Source organism: Coenobita brevimanus, chromosome 82, assembly GCF_032717465.1.
Source record: "Coenobita brevimanus isolate Jiangsu-jjx chromosome 82, ASM3271746v2, whole genome shotgun sequence".
Taxonomy (NCBI): domain Eukaryota; kingdom Metazoa; phylum Arthropoda; class Malacostraca; order Decapoda; family Coenobitidae; genus Coenobita; species Coenobita brevimanus.
Window position 1 is genome coordinate 19,391,063 of NC_137035.1, and position 18,002 is coordinate 19,409,064.

At 41.3% G+C, this 18,002-nt stretch overlaps 1 protein-coding gene across 1 annotated transcript in view; it reads right to left on the minus strand.

The window, feature by feature from the left end:
* Prosap (SH3 and multiple ankyrin repeat domains prosap) overlaps positions 1-18,002 on the minus strand; it is a 228,102-nt gene that overhangs the window by 73,106 nt on the left and 136,994 nt on the right. Inside the window, exon 2 of the mRNA XM_080280039.1 lies at positions 7,961-8,189. Coding sequence (XP_080136165.1) covers positions 7,961-8,158 — 198 coding nt within the window. The 5' untranslated portion in view covers positions 8,159-8,189. The remainder of the gene's footprint in view (positions 1-7,960; positions 8,190-18,002) is intronic.

Below are 18,002 nucleotides of genomic sequence, written 5' to 3' on the forward strand. Positions count from 1 at the left end.
TACTATATTATTATTTTTATTATTATTATTATTATTATATATCTATCTACTGCCAGACGCCTCAATCCCGTTCGGGGTGGCCACAAACAAATCGCCTCCACGTCGCCCTGTCCCCCGCCATTTCACTGCCCCGCTCCCAACTCACACCCCCCTCTCTCATATACCTCTCCACCCCATACCTCCATCTCATCCTCAGCCTCCCCCTCCCTCTTCCCCGCTCCACCTCACATACACTCTCTTCGTCAGTCTTTCACCCTCCATCCTCTCCACATGGCCAAACCACCTCAGTGTGTTCCTCATAACGCTTCCTATCACATCCACATCCACACCACAACGCTCCTTTATATCCTCATTTGTCAGCCTGTCTCTCCAAGTGACTCCACAGGCTCCTCTTAAATAACTCATTTCCACTGCTCTCACTCTTGACTTGTGTCCTTCCAACAACGTCCAAGCTTCACTTCCATACGTTAGAGTTGGTATCACAATACTGTCATGTAGTAACTTTTTCACTTCCATGCTCACTTCCCTGTTTCTTATCACTGCTTTCAAAGAACCAGCAACCTTTCTTCCCTGCTGTACCCTTTCAAGCACTTCACCCTTCAAACCTCCATCCTTACTCATCACACTACCCAAGTACTTAAACGTACTCACATTTTCCAATTCCTCACCATCCAACCTCGCTGTACATTCACTGACTTCACCTCTCTCAAAGACCATCACTTTACTCTTCCCTACATTCACCTTTAGATTCAGTTTCTTACACACTCTCCCAAACTCATCCACCAAGCCTTGCAGCTCCCCTTCATCTTCACTCAACAACACAGAATTATTATTATTATTATTATTATTATTCTTAGGCTATTATTTATTTATTTTTATTTTTTGCTGGCAGATGCAACATGGTCAACTTAACATATATTGTTTTACTGTACTTGGGACTGCTGTTATGATACCTTTTTCCCTTTAGCTGTTGGAATCTAGTCAATAGCTATTATAATATTGCTGTGTTATATTTGTTTTAACTGGCAGAGTCTATTGCCACACCTAAAACAACCATACTCACTAGGATAATCACCATACTCGCTAATATGATCAACCATATCAATCCAACGATGCATTTTTATATTTTCTCTTAGCAAGATGATTTATTCAGCTTAGGGAGCATCCTAGTAGTGCTGGGGTACTGAAGTCTGCTGTAAACCTTCACAATTCTAAAAAATTTCCCTCAAAGCTTAATAAAACAGTCTGGGCATAGCAAGAATATACAAAAATACATCATGGGACTGAAAGGGTTAAAGACCTGGAATGTGTTAATAGAATTTCTTAGTACTAACATCCACATCATTCTGGCTGTGACTGGCACGGGTACTGCAGGCATCACCAGTACTGCCAATAACAGGTGCGCAGTAGAAGGGAAATGACAGATTCAAAATATAAACAGTACTGTATATGGATCAAAAGTCATAGGTCATCACAGGAGAAGGAAGAATCATCCCCAATTCTCATATAATTCGATGCGGAAGAAACTAAGGACTGCAAGAAGTCAATAAGGTCTGGAAAATCGAAACTCTGACGTCATGCGGTTCCAAAAATGCGCGGGAAAAGATAAAAGCAATCAAATGAGTACAGAAGAGATTGTCTCCGTCTATCATTAAATAAGTCAAGCTTTTGCTGTAATGCAACTTGTTAGAGAAGGCAAGATGGTTTGACAGTATATGACAGTTTATATAAAAAGGATAATTAAGAAAGTGAGAACAGAACTGAAGACATTTGCTCCACCGGGAGTTTGAATGAAAAGCGGCGTCCATCATAAGACAACAGCTGACAACATGAATCACAGTCACAAACATGAAGGAATAGAACACAAGACACAAGATTCACCAGTACATGCAACATACAGGGAAACTTGAAAAATGAAGAATGAAGGAAGACATAATGAGTGTACTATAAACAAGCCAGGCTGAGTCGGGACACACGGGTACACCATAACATCATGCACAGTTAAAAGGGCACTACATACCCGATACCACAGCGCCACCTGCATTGGACAGAACACGGGAGAAAAAATGGAAAAAAATAAATAACATTAGCCAAACCACCACGGAGAGAGAGAATGGGAAGCCGTTGGTAACAGACACACTTGCAGGTGCGAATCAGAGAGCAGCATAAGACTGAAATCCATATATATGTAAACCACAAATCCATATATATGTCTGAGCTCTACATTTCAAAGGCAAATGAAAAGTCTCTTCAAGTCGGCAGCCAACTGTGTGTGATGAGATGTTCGAGACGGCCAGATGTATTACGGAACTTATGTACTGTTCGACAGAAGAAAAATATGGAAATGATACCACAACATAAACTTCTTCACATAATTTTGAATCGATAATCTCATCAAATAATATAAATAGTTAGTATAAAACTACTTCTTAATAGAAAAATGTTCAGCACAAAGCAACCACAATGCAAAAAAACTAAAAACTAAATAGAAAACTATATATTAATGTATAACATGAAATCTGAAAGCAAACTGTGGTAATAAAACGAAGCCAAAGCCAATCAAGGGTGAAGCTCTACGAACAAGTGCCCGTGTGTTTGCTTACCAACTGCATCAAGAGCAGGACTAGACGTGTCCAGACCTGGCGGCGCGGCTCAAACTTGGGTTACGCGCTGAAGCTTATCATTCAACACTACCATTACAAGCAACTATGGCAGAATCATAGCCATAACTCTTTAAAATTACAATAGTTGATCTTATGTACGAATCATGCAATGCTGTGTTCATTTACGATCATATGGCCACTTTGCTCACGCCAATTAACATCTTCAATGCCAAGATGTCTTCTTTATTTCATCCCTGCTACCTCCAGACAATTTAACCAGTACCCGGGGTTTCGAAGTCACTTTCACTGAAGCCTTCCTTACAGCCTTCGTTAAGATGAATGTCATCTGAAGGTAGCAAGAGTGAAATGAAGAATGCATCATCAGACAGATGTTAATGACTGCAAATCACGGATGAAGAAAGAGAAATTAACCCCTGACCATAATGGGGGCAGCACACTAGCGTATGGCATGGGGGGAATGTTTAATTTATAAGTCAACTGCTCAGAAATTACCCAAGCAATCTTCATATTGTAGTACCATTGAGAGGCATAATTATTCTTTAACTGCAAGATGCCATTAACCTGAGGCCACTATGTTGCCTACAGACATAATGACTGGGTTAAATGGGGGTCACTTTTGCGATGGCAGCCTGTAAGATATGTGTTTTTTGTATGCAGTATTTAACTGTCAATTTCTCGGTAACTATTTGTGCAATCGTAATGTATTTGGTGCCATTAACAAGCACGAACCTTTAACTACAAGATGCCATTACACTGAAAGCTGCCAATCTTCCAAACAGCAGGACAACAGCAAGTTAACTGGTACTAACTTCTGCACTAACTGGCACTACATTTACACTGATTTCTTATTTTCAAAGTTTACACATACTTAATCAACACTTATACTTAAACATACTTGTTACCAATACAAAGCACTAACATTTTGCTTCAAGATGCTGTTGAGCTGAGGATTCCTTGTTGTTCGTCAAAGGAGTCTCAGTGAGTTAAATGAAGACGAATTTTTGGCTGACTTGGCTCAGAAATTTATACTGACCCTTCAAAGCACAGTCTGAGATAACTAATTACTTTTCTTCTCTCAAGCACTAGCGATGGCTGCTATTCAAAACTCTTAATTTTCCTCTTCGGGGAAAAAAAAAATGCTTGCTTCAGTTGATGACAGCCGGCATCTAAGCCCATGCAGGTCGATGTCATCAATCAATGGCACCCAAGTGTACGGGGTTAGGACCATAAAACAACACAGCAATGCATGTTACAAGTAAATAAAAAATAAAACACGGCAAGCAACTTAAAACGAAATCTTTCTCTAAGCCACTACCCAATGCATGAATTACCCAAACCGTGCAACAAAATTACAATAAAGTTTTGGACGTATATCATGATGTATGGTTGCTACATGTTTCCCCGCGACATTATTTACTCAGCTGCTCTGAGGAGGCAATTTATTATTTTATTCTTGCTATCCATGGACACCTGCATTCAGCTCTATGGAGACTTTTCACACAGGTGGGTTCGATATATCCTTCATGTACCCTTCACTGCATAAGCTATCCTGAGCTAAATACGGTAATCTCAAGGTAGCATAAATAAAATACAAAATACCTCATCAGACAGAAATAAAACACGCACAGCGAACAATAACTGCAATTCTCTGCCACAAGTTCGAACAACCCCGCTGCCTGGACACGACTCGCTTGCTGCTTTAATTTTTTTTTTCCTTTTTTAGTATACATAATTTATTCAGTAATCAGGAAGTCAAATTCCTTATAATCACCAATTAACATGTCTTACAAATTTATTTTTTAATCATATCAGTGTGTATTTGATGAACTAATCTCTAATGTTTGTTTACTAAAGAACAAACATTAAAGAGTATAATATAAACATGTTCTGAGAGGGGAAACATAGTTGAGGATGTATACAAACAAGTACAGTAGAGTACTAGTAGTGTTTGATGTCAGACCAACCCCTTATGGCTGAGAAACACACACATAATCATTGCCAGTGCACTCAGGAATCCATAGATAAATACAGTGTTATTTCACAAAGCAAGACTAGGTGGACAGTCTCATGTCATGTCAGTATTAGCTATCAGAAGTTGCAAAAAAATATATATCGTGCAGCACTTAGTCTGTCCACATACTAGTTAACCTAGGGACACTGTGATGGTTACTGTTTTAACTTAGAAAAACACTATGGCATCATTTACTGCAAATTGGAAACGTAGGCCTGAATAAGACATACAGTTATATACTCAGAAAACTGGAAATTTAGTGGTCAAGATTACATTCATTATTGATAAAACGAGCGTGAATTGTGTACATATACAGTACAGTATTATGACTCTCAACCCCTTCAATCTAACGATGTATTTTCTTTCTTATTCTCGGTTATTTCCAGACGATTTTATTCACCTTTAAGATAAGCCAAGAAACCACTTACAAAGCTGGGTGGTAACCATATAACCAACCTGTACGTGTTCCCTACATGTCAACAAGAAGGTTGGCGGAGGGTTAGTGCCCCTCCCCATAATTATAACCACTAACTTAAAGATAAACGGCCACCCCTTACGGGATTATGGCGTCTGGCTATTGATACAGATAGAGGATGGACTTTTTGAACAGAAGGATCGTTCAATATTGCCCAACTTCTCTCCAAGGGGACTGTCTTAAACTGAATAACATCGCCTGGCGGTAACAAGAACAAAATAACATGCTCGATCTGAAGGGGCTGAAACAGGTAAGCTTGACCACATACAGTACATCCTATGTGTGGTGAGAGGGTCATATCCTAAGTCATTGCAGGTTTCCTATCACTTCTTCCTAGGCGACTTGTTCTGCACATCAGATCTTTATGTATTCTTTTGTGCATGACCAATATAAACTATGTTCATGATAACACAAAATGAACAGCACACAAGAGAATGATAAGGTGTAATAAGCTAAATAAATCGCTAAGACGAAGGTCTCACGGCTCCTGCAATGCCACTAAGATTACAACCCTGAGATACCACCACCAGCAATACTGAGAGTCACGTGACCCGCCTCTGATGGCCTGGGAAAGATCATTATGGGTTAGGCTGCTTTTAGACAGTTAAGGGAAGATGCAAACCATCTTTAGTGTGTTTAAAACAGTCTCGCTTTAACATCTAGAAATTGTTTAAAACGTCCACATATGCAGAAACTAAAAATTACCTCAATACCTTACACTACCAAAACAGAAATACTGAGACCATTCATGAATTTAAAAAAGGGAGAAGGGAGTGTTTACCATTATGCATTTTACTTTTAGACGTGAAGGTTACGAGCGAAGTCACACAGCAAATCACACACACAATCTCCTTAAGGATATGCAATGTACAAATAAAACTGCAAAAAAGGGGGGCTTACAAGAAATTTGCACCAACAAGAAATTAATACCAAGACCATCAAGACAGACTGAAAACTATTTACAAAAACGTGACACGAGGGTAGTGACATATTTACTGGGGGAGGCTAAACAAGACTCATGGAGGATGGGCATGTGGACACCAATGTATATAAAGTTACATTATCATAAAAACGTGGCAATGAAGAATTAACTACACCATGTATTACAAAACGCTTATATTTAACGGCTGGGGAAAAAGGTGAGTTTATTGTTGTGTTGACGGATTTTATATTGTCATTAAAATTGGATTAATCAGGCAGGGTGGCTTAGGTATGGAAAATTGACTTAAAACAGAACCATGGGATATTTTTCCAATCTCTCCTGGTCAATTACTCATGCTATCCAAGGCTTTGTTAGGTCAGAGTGAAGGGGTAGTTAGTCTCAGTAGTTAACATAATTATATTCAATGTTAATAACTCTGCTGATCTCACTCCTACCTCGAGAAATTATAATTCTAACTATTCTTGTCCCTTCTGTAACTTTTCTTTTCCTTCTAACTATGCTTCCTCTTCTAACTTCCTAACTTTTTTATTCTCCTAACTACGTTCCCTCTTCTAACTTCCTTTTTTTTTATTCTCCTCCTAACTACGTTTCCCCTTCTAACTTTCAAACTTTTTTTTTTATTTTTAACAAACTTTCTACCTGCACATCCTATCGCATGTACTTATAATTCTAACCATCCCTGTTCCCTCTCTAACTACATTTTAATCTAATTACCCTCCTTTTTATAACTTCCTATCCCCATGTCCTGCCAATTCTGATAATTCTAACTCTTCTACAAACTCCTATCTGCATGGCTTCTAATTCCAATCATGTTCACTCCCTCTCCTAACTTCCTATCTCCGCTGCCTTCAAACCACCCTCATCCTCTATCCAAAACTCTTACCCCCACAGCCTTCTCATGCTTATCATTCCCACACTCTGTTCAGGCTTCCTACCCCTGCAGCCTTCCATTCCTAATCATCCCCACCCCTTCTCCTATTCCCAATGCCATCTTATTCAAATCTAACTCACTCATCACTCTCCTAACCTCACCTCTTTAACTAACTGTATATCTTAACCCTAACTTCATGCCTCTATGTTTATTGCCTCTACTTATTACTTCCATCTGTCTAGCCTACGAAGCAACATTATTTTAACAATTATTTTTAACAAGACCTTATCCTAACCTGTCATCCTAAACAAATCTTTACATACTAACCCTGGATTTTTTAGTGTGTATTTTAAAGCCCACGTTCCAAATTGTCACATCCTAATCCTATCCACAGCTAAAAAAATAAAGAAAAATCCAAACACCTGTATACATCCTAAACCCATCCCACGTCTCTCCACCTGAAGTCCACTCAAGCTTCAAGTACACATCAGAGTCATCCATCCCTGACTTTTGTGCATCATTTCCAACGTGAAGCTGTTCTTTTATAACTTACTCTCACCCTAAACCCATTTTTTAAAGACTCAATCAAACTCTATTCCAATTCTACAAACTTAAATCCCACCCTAATCCAATTCTGTAAGCTTAAATCCCACCTAATCCAATTCTATCAGCTTAAATCCCACCCTAATCCAGGTCTATCAGCTTAAATCCCATCCTAATCTAATTCTGTTTAATTCCCACCCTAATCCAATTGTACAGGCTTAAATCCCACACTAATCCAAGTCTATCAGCTTAAATCCCATCCTAATCCAAGTCTATTAGCTTAAATCCCACCCTAATCCAATTCTGTAAGCTTAAATCCCACCTAATCCAATTCTATGTTTAAATCCCACCCTAACCCAATTCTATAAGCTTAAATCCCATCTTAATCCAATTCAATATGCTTTAAACCCACCTTAATCCCATTTTCCAAGCTTCAATCACCCTGTTACAAATCTGAGAGTCACACGTGCACGGCCCCTCCGCCCCGCCTCACCTTGGGCAGCGCGGCCAGGGCTTGCTGCTTGACGTCCCACACCAGGTCGTCCTTGTGGAACTGCAGGCACTTCTCCACCTTCAGCTCGGGCACGTTGATCCGCAGCACCACCTCCTCGGCCCCCACGGTAGACGAGGCCGAGGACGACCCCCCGCCGCCCCCCGAGGCCGACCCCACACTCATGCCGTCCTCCATCATAGTCCACGGCACAGACCCGCCGCTCCTCGACCTGAAGGGCAAAAACACACCGTCACTACACTGCAAGTATACACCGTCACTACACTTACATTTAGTATATATCACCAATACATTTCATTTCATGTATACACCGTTACTACACTTACATTTAGTATACACCGCCAATACACTTCATTTTATGTATACACTGCCACTACACTTCTTTTTAAGTATACACCGTCACTACACTTCATTTTAAGTACACACCGTCACTACACTTCACCCATTTTAACTATACACCGTCACTACACTTCATTCACTGTCATTATACTTCATCTACCGTCATTTACCTCACAAACAATACAACAATAATGTCACACACACACACACACACACACACCAACTGGGGCACGCCTGTCATTAGATTTGTATAAAAGGTGTGGCTGACAATGATCTGGATAAATAACACGGTTTGGTAACAGTGTACATGACGGTACATGACGGGGATAGTCTACAGAAGCTTAATTTTAATGCACTAAATAAATAAATAAATAAATAAATAAAGCAGAGAGTGAGCTAGTACAACTTATACCTAAAAAAAAAAAGCAATATAAGCAAGTTATATTTAAAATCAGTTCCTTTCACACTGCGATTAAAAGCTGGAGGTCATAAGCAGTGGGAAGGACAGACTGAGGAAGACGAATTTCAAGGAGTTAAGCCCTTCCGACTGAACTGAACACGTATCAGATATCTCATTACACACACACACACACACGTGGAAGCCTCAAGAGGGAAACATTAAGCGTCGAGAGAAGGCGAGAAAGCTTCAGATATATTGGGGGGGGGGGGGGGGTGTGTGGACAAAAATATGAACATGAGGCTGTAAGTGTTGGGACAAAACTATAGGATGAAGGAAGTGTGTAACAGTGTGTACAGAGTTGGCACCGTGTTGGCAGTGAGGGTGTAGGGAGTGAATAAGAGTGTGTATAGAGTTGGCACAGTGTTGGCAGTGAGGGTGAAGGGAGTGTGTAACAGTGTGTACAGAGTTGGCACAGTGTTGGCAATGAGCGTGAAGGGAGTGTGTAACAGTGTGTACAGAGTTGGCAGTGAGGGTGAAGGGAGTGAATAATAGTGTGTACAGAGTTGGCACAGTGTTGGCAGAGTGAAGGGAGTGAATAATAAGTGTGTACAGAGTTGGCAGTGAGGATGAAGGGAGTGAACAACAGTGTGTACAGAGCTGGCACAGTGCTGGCAGAATGAAGGGAGTGAATTACAGTGTGTGAAGTGTTGGCACAGTGTTGGGAGTGAGGGTGAAGGGAGTGAATAACAGTGTGTACAAAGTTGGCACAGTGTTGGCAGAGTGAAGGGAGTGAATAACAGTGTGTACAGAGTTGGCACAGTGTTGGCAGTGCGGCGCTATACCCTGCAGAAGCCAACCTGTGTGACCTTTGACCTTACTGACCAACATGGAACACATCACCACCACCACCACCACCACCACCACTACTACTACTATCATCACCATCATCACAACACTACTGCCATCATCATCATCATCACTATCATCATAACTACAATTATAATCACCATCAACACCACCACCACCACCATCATCATCACCATCACTATCACCATTAACTAACATCATCATCAGCACCAGCATCACCAACATCACCATCACTATCATCATCATAACACAACTACCATTATAAACACCATCAACACCTCTAACACCACCACCATCATCATCATCATCACCATCACCATTAGTTAACATCATCTCCAACACTAGCATCACCAAGAGTACTCATCATCATCATCATCATCACTAATCGACAAAGTACTATATATAAAACGGAAAATAACACTCTTTCCTCTGCTTCCGGGATGGTCTCTCTCTCTCTCTCTCTCTCTCAGCCTTACCCTAAAGCGTACATTGACTTCCATTTCCTCATATCAATCCGTTGACTCATGGCTCCAAATGGTATCTTATTCTTTCACTCGATTTCCAAAAAGTTCATCTAAAACACGTCATTATTTTCATATTCCACGATAAAAGAACACACAAGTGGCATTTCAACGATATATATATAGATTTACATATCACTTCTTATATTCTTTTTTTTTTTTTTAATATTCACTAAGATGGTTGTAATTTTTTCGACGCAAATTTATATTAACACTGCACTTCAATATTCCCGAATCTCACTTGATAAATTGGTTAAAGATGGATGTTTTTATCCATACATGATTTTTAATTTATACGTCAGCATCTCGGTATAGTCCTGATTATGCTGACTTGCTGACTAAATACACCACCACAACCGAACCGATTGAGTCAGCTCTCCCGGTACTTCCTGACTGACAAATGGACCACTTCGGCCCTACGACTCAATTTCCTCACACGTCAGTTCCCCTTTCCTTCTCCTGACTGACTGACTGACTAACCTGACGCATCAGCAAGTCACAGATAAAAGCAAATACTGACTGATAAGGAGATAGCAAGAAGGACCCAAGATATCTCACACGTATCGTCACTCTTTCAGATTGACCCGCGCTCCTTCCTCTTTTTACCTCAGGGTCACGAGTGCAACATTTTGGTAATTTACGCAATGGTGCTGCAACACGAGCTTTTTATCATTTGAGTTAGCAGAAAGGTTAACTGAATGGCTTATCGTGTATGAATAACGAAGGGAAGTGTGTGTGTGTGTGTGTGTGTGTGTGTGTGTGTGTGTGTGTGTGTGCGTGTGCGCGCGCGTGCGTGTGCGCGCGCGCGCGCCACGATACATAATTTGAAGGCACTCCCCCTATTTCATCATACTCATTTGGCTAATCCTTTGATCATTTATCTTTTAACTTAATTCTTTGCCTGGCATTCATCTGTTTCTAATTTATGCTTACTGGGTGGCTGACAGGGCAAGTGTTACCCTCTCTCTCTCTCTCTCTCTCTGGCAGCCAAGCTTTAATGTCATGCTTAATATTGCACTTTGTACATCGCATTATAATATTTACACAAAAGAATACCCTCACTTTACGAATTCTTTATAACACAAAATGTGACATTATCCACGGAGTATAAGTTAATTGTCGATTTTTTTTTTTTTTTTTTTTTTTTTTTTTTTGACAAACATCTTTAAGGGCAAGATGTCGTCATAGTGGTGACGTAAATTATCTTTTCTCAAACAGTTTTTCCCACGGTCATAAATGATTCATAGCTCGTCTACAAATTCAGAATTCACACACACACACACACACACACAAACCTATCCAACTGTGACTGTACAAATATAACCATGTTGATGTTCCAAACTCTGAACTGAACCAATGTTTATGTAGTATTGCCGCCGTGTGTGTGTGTGTGTGTGTGTGTGTGTTAAATTCCATCACTAATCACATTCCTTTAAGATGACACAAGTTGGAGACGAATGTGAAGGAGGGAGGGGGGGAGGGAGGGAAGGGATCATGGTGATGGAGGGAGGAGAGAAAGGGAGGGATCATGGGCTTCACGTGGACGGAAGGAAACATAAAGATAACTCACAAAACGAAACAAAGGACACTAACGCACATACAGTGAGAGAGAGAGAGAGAGAGAGAGAGAGAGAGAGAGATGCATATTTGTTTTTTTTTCGCACAGACTGATTCAATATTTTCCAGACAAAAAGCAACACACTAAAAATCAATTACTGTGTGTAAGTGCGTGTGGTGTGTGTGTGTGTGTGTGTGTGTGTGTGTGTGTGTGTGTGTGTGTGTGTGTGTGTTCACCTCCACAATTACAGCATCGGTCTGGTCATTAAGAACTACACAATTAAAAATACTTGACTGCTTCCTCCCACCATCACACCCTTACTTCCCTCCCCAAGATCAAGGAAATCGCCTGAAGCTTAAAACAGAAAATATATAAGAAAAAAGCTCTCCAGACGATTTTGTGCAACGTAAGGCAAGCTCCCCAATCGCGGAAGGGTTAATTTGGGCCATATCAAACCCCCCCAGCTAGGAAAACCCCCATATAAAAAAAATAAATATAATCGCTGGGAGAAAGCAAGCATGAAGTAAACAGGTGAAAGATTACTGTGGTCAGGAATCTATCTATCTATCTATCTATCTGCTGCCAGACGCCACAATCCCATAAGGGGTGGCCATTTGACTCTGAGTTATTTGTTTTACGGGAAGGGGCACTAACCCTCCACCAACCCACTTGTTGACACGTAGGGAGCACGTATGATTTGGTTATATGGTTACCACCCAGCGTTGTAAATGGTTTCTTGACTTACAGGAAACCATTTGGCTTGTCACTCAATGTAAAGCCACCTGAAAAGGAAAGAAAAGCAATAAGAAGTGACAGGAAAGATGGGAGAAATAGGAAGTGAGGAGGACAGACACAGAAAAAGAATGATCAAGGTGAAGGAAGAAGTAGGCAGCACTACATCAAGTGAGTGGATGATGGTCGCCACCACCTTAAAAAAAAAAAAAGAAAAAAAAAATCAATGCAATATGTCTATTTTTCCTGCTACCGTTCTCGTGACAATCCTTATCACCAACTGCGCAATGGCCTCCTTCAAGACCGGTATCGTATCGGTGTTGGTAATCTTGCTATCTGTTATCTTGTTATCAGAGGCAGGAAGGAGATCTAACTACACTTGACGCCGCCTTGGTCATGTGATTTGATAAGTTACTGCTCTCTCTCTCAATTGATTTTATACATCCATCTTCTTCCTTGAACCATCATTTTCCTCTACCGTATCCTGCCTACTATTCATCATCCATTTTTCATCCTCTTCCTTCATAATTCTCTCTCTCTCTCTCTCTCTCTCTCTCTCCTGTCCCTGCTAAATGACTAACGGGACTCTGAATCTCATCCCTAATAACCTAGTTCCTGTGGCAGCTGGGGAGGGGTGGATGGATGGATGGATGGTTGGTTGGATGGGTGGGTGGATGGATGGATGGATGGATGGATGGGTGGGTGGGTGGATGGATGGATAGGTGGGTGGATGGATGGATGGGTGGGTGGATGGATGGATAGGTGGGTGGATGGATGGGTGGGTAGGTAGGTGGATGGATGGATGGGTAGGTAGGTGGATGGATGGATGGGTAGGTAGGTGGATGGATGAATAGGTGGGTGGATGGATGGGTGGGTAGGTAGGTGGATGGATGGGTGGAGAGGTAGGTGGATGGATGGGTGGGTAGGTAGGTGGATGGATAGATGGGTGGATGGAGGACAGACGAATGAAAGGAACACCATGGGATTAGGCAGGATGGACGGGATGGAGAAGGATGGACGGGACGGGGGACGGGTCAAGATAACCAGCAGACAGACTAAACCAGATAAATGATATACGAGTAATTATGAACCCTATATCTATCGTTTAATCTACTCTTCTATCTATCCAGGGTTCACTTTGACCCCTCCCCCCAAAAAAAAAAAAAAAAAATCTACAGTATAATCACCGAGGATAAAAAAAAATCTATATATACACAAACAGGACCATGGCTGCAAAAGAGGTGAAGACAAAATGAATACAAGAAATACAAAATGAGAACGAGAAGGAATACAAACTGAGAGAAAAGTGAGAAATAGGAATACAAAATGAGAAAGAGAAGGAATACACAGAGACATAAAAAGAATACAAAATGAGAAGAAATTAGAATGAGGGAGGAGTGCAAAATGAGAAAGAATAAAAAATGAGAAAAAGGAATACAAAATGGGTAATAGGAATACAAAATGAAAAAGAGAAGTGCATATGAATAAGGAGAACAGAAGGAATACAAAATGAGAAAGAAGGAATACAAAATGAGAGAGGGAATACAAAATGAGAAAGAAGGAATACAAAATGAGAGGAATACAAAATGAGGAAATATAACAAGGAAGAGAAATACAGAACGAGAGTAGGAAATAGGGAAGGCTACACAAAGGAGGAATATTACAGATCTATACAAACACAGGGAGAGGAAGATTACTACTAACACGGTAGAGATGGAAATATTAATAGGGGAAATATTTTATACCAGAGAGAGAGAGAGAGAGAGGCGGAAGTACAGCAGACAGACCACGGATACCGCACCGAACGAGGCATAAACAGGAAGATGGAAGGAATGAAGGAATATACCTGTGTGTGTGTGTGTGTGTGTGTGTGTGTGTGTGTGTGTGTGTGTGTGTGTGTGTAGTATAGAAAACAGAATTACTGAGAAGTGCTCGGTTAAAGAAGCACCCTAACACCTTGTCCTAAGCGATTTATTTGGCTTCTTACGCCTTACTGTCCTATTCGGTCTTAAATCCTTCCAATATAGTCATACCCTGCATATATGACGTACAAAAAGGATACAACAAGCCATACCCCAAAATAAATCGCTATAGAAGAGGTGTTCAGGAGCTTTCATACCCGACCTTAAATTGCTGAGTGTGGAGACCTGGGCTAGTATTCTCGCAAGCTCCCTAACACCTCTTCCTTACCGATTTATTTTTGCATACGGCTGGCTAATATCGTTTTGTGTGTTATTTATGCAGAGTATGGCGATAAGAAAATGACAAGTTACAGAAGAGGACGATATGGAGAAATAAGCAAAATAAATCGCTTAGGAAGAGGTGTTAGGGACGAGAATATGGGCCCTGAGTGTAATACCTGTTCAGCTGAGTGATTAGTGGACTTATTATTCGAAATTTTTATATGTCTGTGGTGTCTATGTAACTAGCCTGACTGAGACACCGAGAAGCTTCCTTGTTTTTGAGAGAGAGAGAGAGAGAGAGAGAGAGAGAGAGAGAGAGAGAGAGAGAGAGAGAGGTGCGTAGGAGACTTGGGAAGACAGCGATGAGATGGAAGAGTGAGGGAGGGAAGAGGTGAAGGAGGAGGAGGAGGAGGGAGAGTGGAGAGGAGGAGGAGGAGGAGGAGGAGGGGGTAGCGTGAATGGGCGCTAATGAAGAGGAATATAGAGTGAGATTGTACGTCCGTCTGAGTGTACCAGCTGGATGTGACGCCTGGAATACTACCCTAACGTATTTACAGAGGCGATTTATCCTCTCCACTACGATGACGTATTATCTGTTTTATTCTCGCTACCTGCACACGATTTTATTTATGATACGAAACATCTTCACTATTCAAGGTGGAGATAAAAGAGAGAGAGAGAGAGAGAGAGAGAGAGAGAGAGAGAGAGAGAGAGAGAGAGAGAGAATGTGTGTGTGACCGTCAATGATAAATAAACTCAATAATTAACCCCTTCAGTACGAGGACCCTTTCTTATATTTCAGTCTATCTCCAAATTTTTCATTCATGTTAGGGCAGAAAAAACAGGAAGTAAAAACACAGCCTCAGTAACCCCTTCAAAACAAAATGCCTTCCTTAAACAAAACAAAAACAAAGAAAGAAAAAGATAAAGATAGAGCTAAACAGGAGAGAAATAATACAGCACCAGAATAAACTTCAAATAAAATATAAAAAAAGGTCACTGGATTGGAGGCTGCAAAGGTAAACAAGATGGGTTAGTTGCCAAGGTCGTCTCGCCAAGTTGGTAACACTGGCGCGTCACTACAGAAAATGGGGTTTGTTGGGGTGAATTAAATAAACCTTAGCGGAAAATGCCGACATGGGCGATCTGCCAAAAACGGACCTCGCCCACACACACACACACACACACACACACACACACACACACACACACACATCGCCTTCCTTTGTGTCCTCGTGTTGACTACTATAAATAAACAAGCTTACTGGTAGTGGAATTAGTATAAAGTATGTATGAATATGTATGTATGTAAACGTCTGTATACCTGATGCATTTCGTGTGCAGGTAGTGTAGGAATCATTTGCATCCTCCATCACGCCAGTCTCGCCTTCATTACAACTCGCCTTAATATATTCCATTCACTTTACCTCAATCTATTTCACTTCATTTGCATATCATCTCAAAATTAGTTACATTCAAGCCTTCTAACTTAATGGAAACTTCTGAGGTTGAAAGTTGAGCACAGAAAAACATACATAGGACTTTGATACACGGAATGGTTCACACACACACACACACACACACGTCATCGCACAGTAAGATTAAAAGTTTGCACACGTTTTCTATGCAGGATAAGGGATTTTTTCGACCCAGACTGTACCAAACACTCGCCTCCCACAGAGAGAAAAATAAAATTGAACATAACACTATTTCCCACACAAAAAACTAGACCACACATCTCCCATTGAACAAAAAACATAAAAATCATCTCTAATACTCATAATAATCATCTCCATACTAATAAATGAATAAATAAACCGAATAAAATCTACACAACATTCATCTTCCATATTGGTTAAAAAATAAAAATAAAAACCCATGACACCCATATTGCCTTCATCCCCATAGAATCTGGGAAAAAAAAAATCACTGCCCCCCCCCCCCCGCAAAACTGCAGATGATTGGATTAACGTCCAGCACTAATAACCAATCAGCTTCCTCCTTCCCCCCCCCCCGTCCTCCTCTTCCTTCTCCCTCTCCCCCCGTCCTCGTCCTCCCCCTCCTTCTCCCCGTCCCACCTACTCGTCCTCCACCTCCTCCCCGTAACCTGTAGCCATAGAAGCACTGTATTTTACCCCCAGCCCAACTCGTGACCTTAATGAGAGGCGGGAAAGGTCATTACGGCACTCCACGTCACTGCTAATTACCCTGTGCACCCCGATTACCGACCCCTATACCACAAAATTCCGTCCATCTATACCTGCCATTACCTACTTACAGGTATACCGCAAAACTCTGTACAGGTGAGTCGCATCTTCCAATTAAACCCTTCACTTCCAGGGCACAGGGTCGTGGTAGTGGTGGAGGTAGTAGTAGTAGTAGTAGTAGTAGTGATGGTGGTGGTGGTGGTGAAGAGTGGTAGGGGTAGCAGTGGTGGTGAAGGGAGTAGAAGTAGTAGTAGTAGTAGTAGCAGCAGCAGCAGCAGCAGTAGTAGTAGTAGTAGTAGTAGTAGTAGTAGTAGTGGTGGTGGTGGTGGCAGTAATCACACAGCAGCATCCCTACCCATAACAACCTAATGCCGTCATACTGAAAGTGAGGGAAACATTCGTCCGAACATTTTCCATCGTTTTATAATCTCATCAGGCCACTCGGAACTGCCAGCCGCACGCAAAGGGGGGATCTGCACTAAAAATACACCGCCCTACATCACTGGGTTACGGGAACACACACACACACACACACACACACACACACACACACACACACACACACACACACACACACACACACACACACTCTATCTATTGCCAGACACCATAATCCCGTACGGGGTGGCCATTTGACTCTGAGTTGTTTTACAGGGAGGGGCACTAACCCTCCACCAACCCACTTGACACGTAGGGAGCACGTATGGTTTGGTTATATGGTTACCACCCAGCGTTGTAAATGGTTTATTGGCTTCCAGGAAACCATTTGGCTTGTCACTCAATGTAAAGCCACCTGTAACGGAAAGAAAAGCATTAAGTAGTGACAGGAAAGATGGGAGAAATAGGAAGAGAGGAGGACAGGCACAGAAAAAGAATGATAAAGGCTAAGGAAGAAGTAGGCAGCACTACATCAAGTGAGTGGATAATGGTCGCCACACACTTTCACAATATTTGGTACGAGCATAAAACACGAACTCCTCTCTCTCTCTCTCTCTCTCACACACACACACACACACAATTTTAATTTCACATTATGGTTCGCCAGAGCATAAAACAAGAACTCCACCATCACTAACAGCAAAAGACACACACACACACACACACACACACACACACACACACACACACACCAGTAAGCTAAAATAAAAAGATGGGCAGTAAAAACACCTCACACTTTTCCTCTCCGTTGCAGCTCAGCATCATATAACCAAATATGG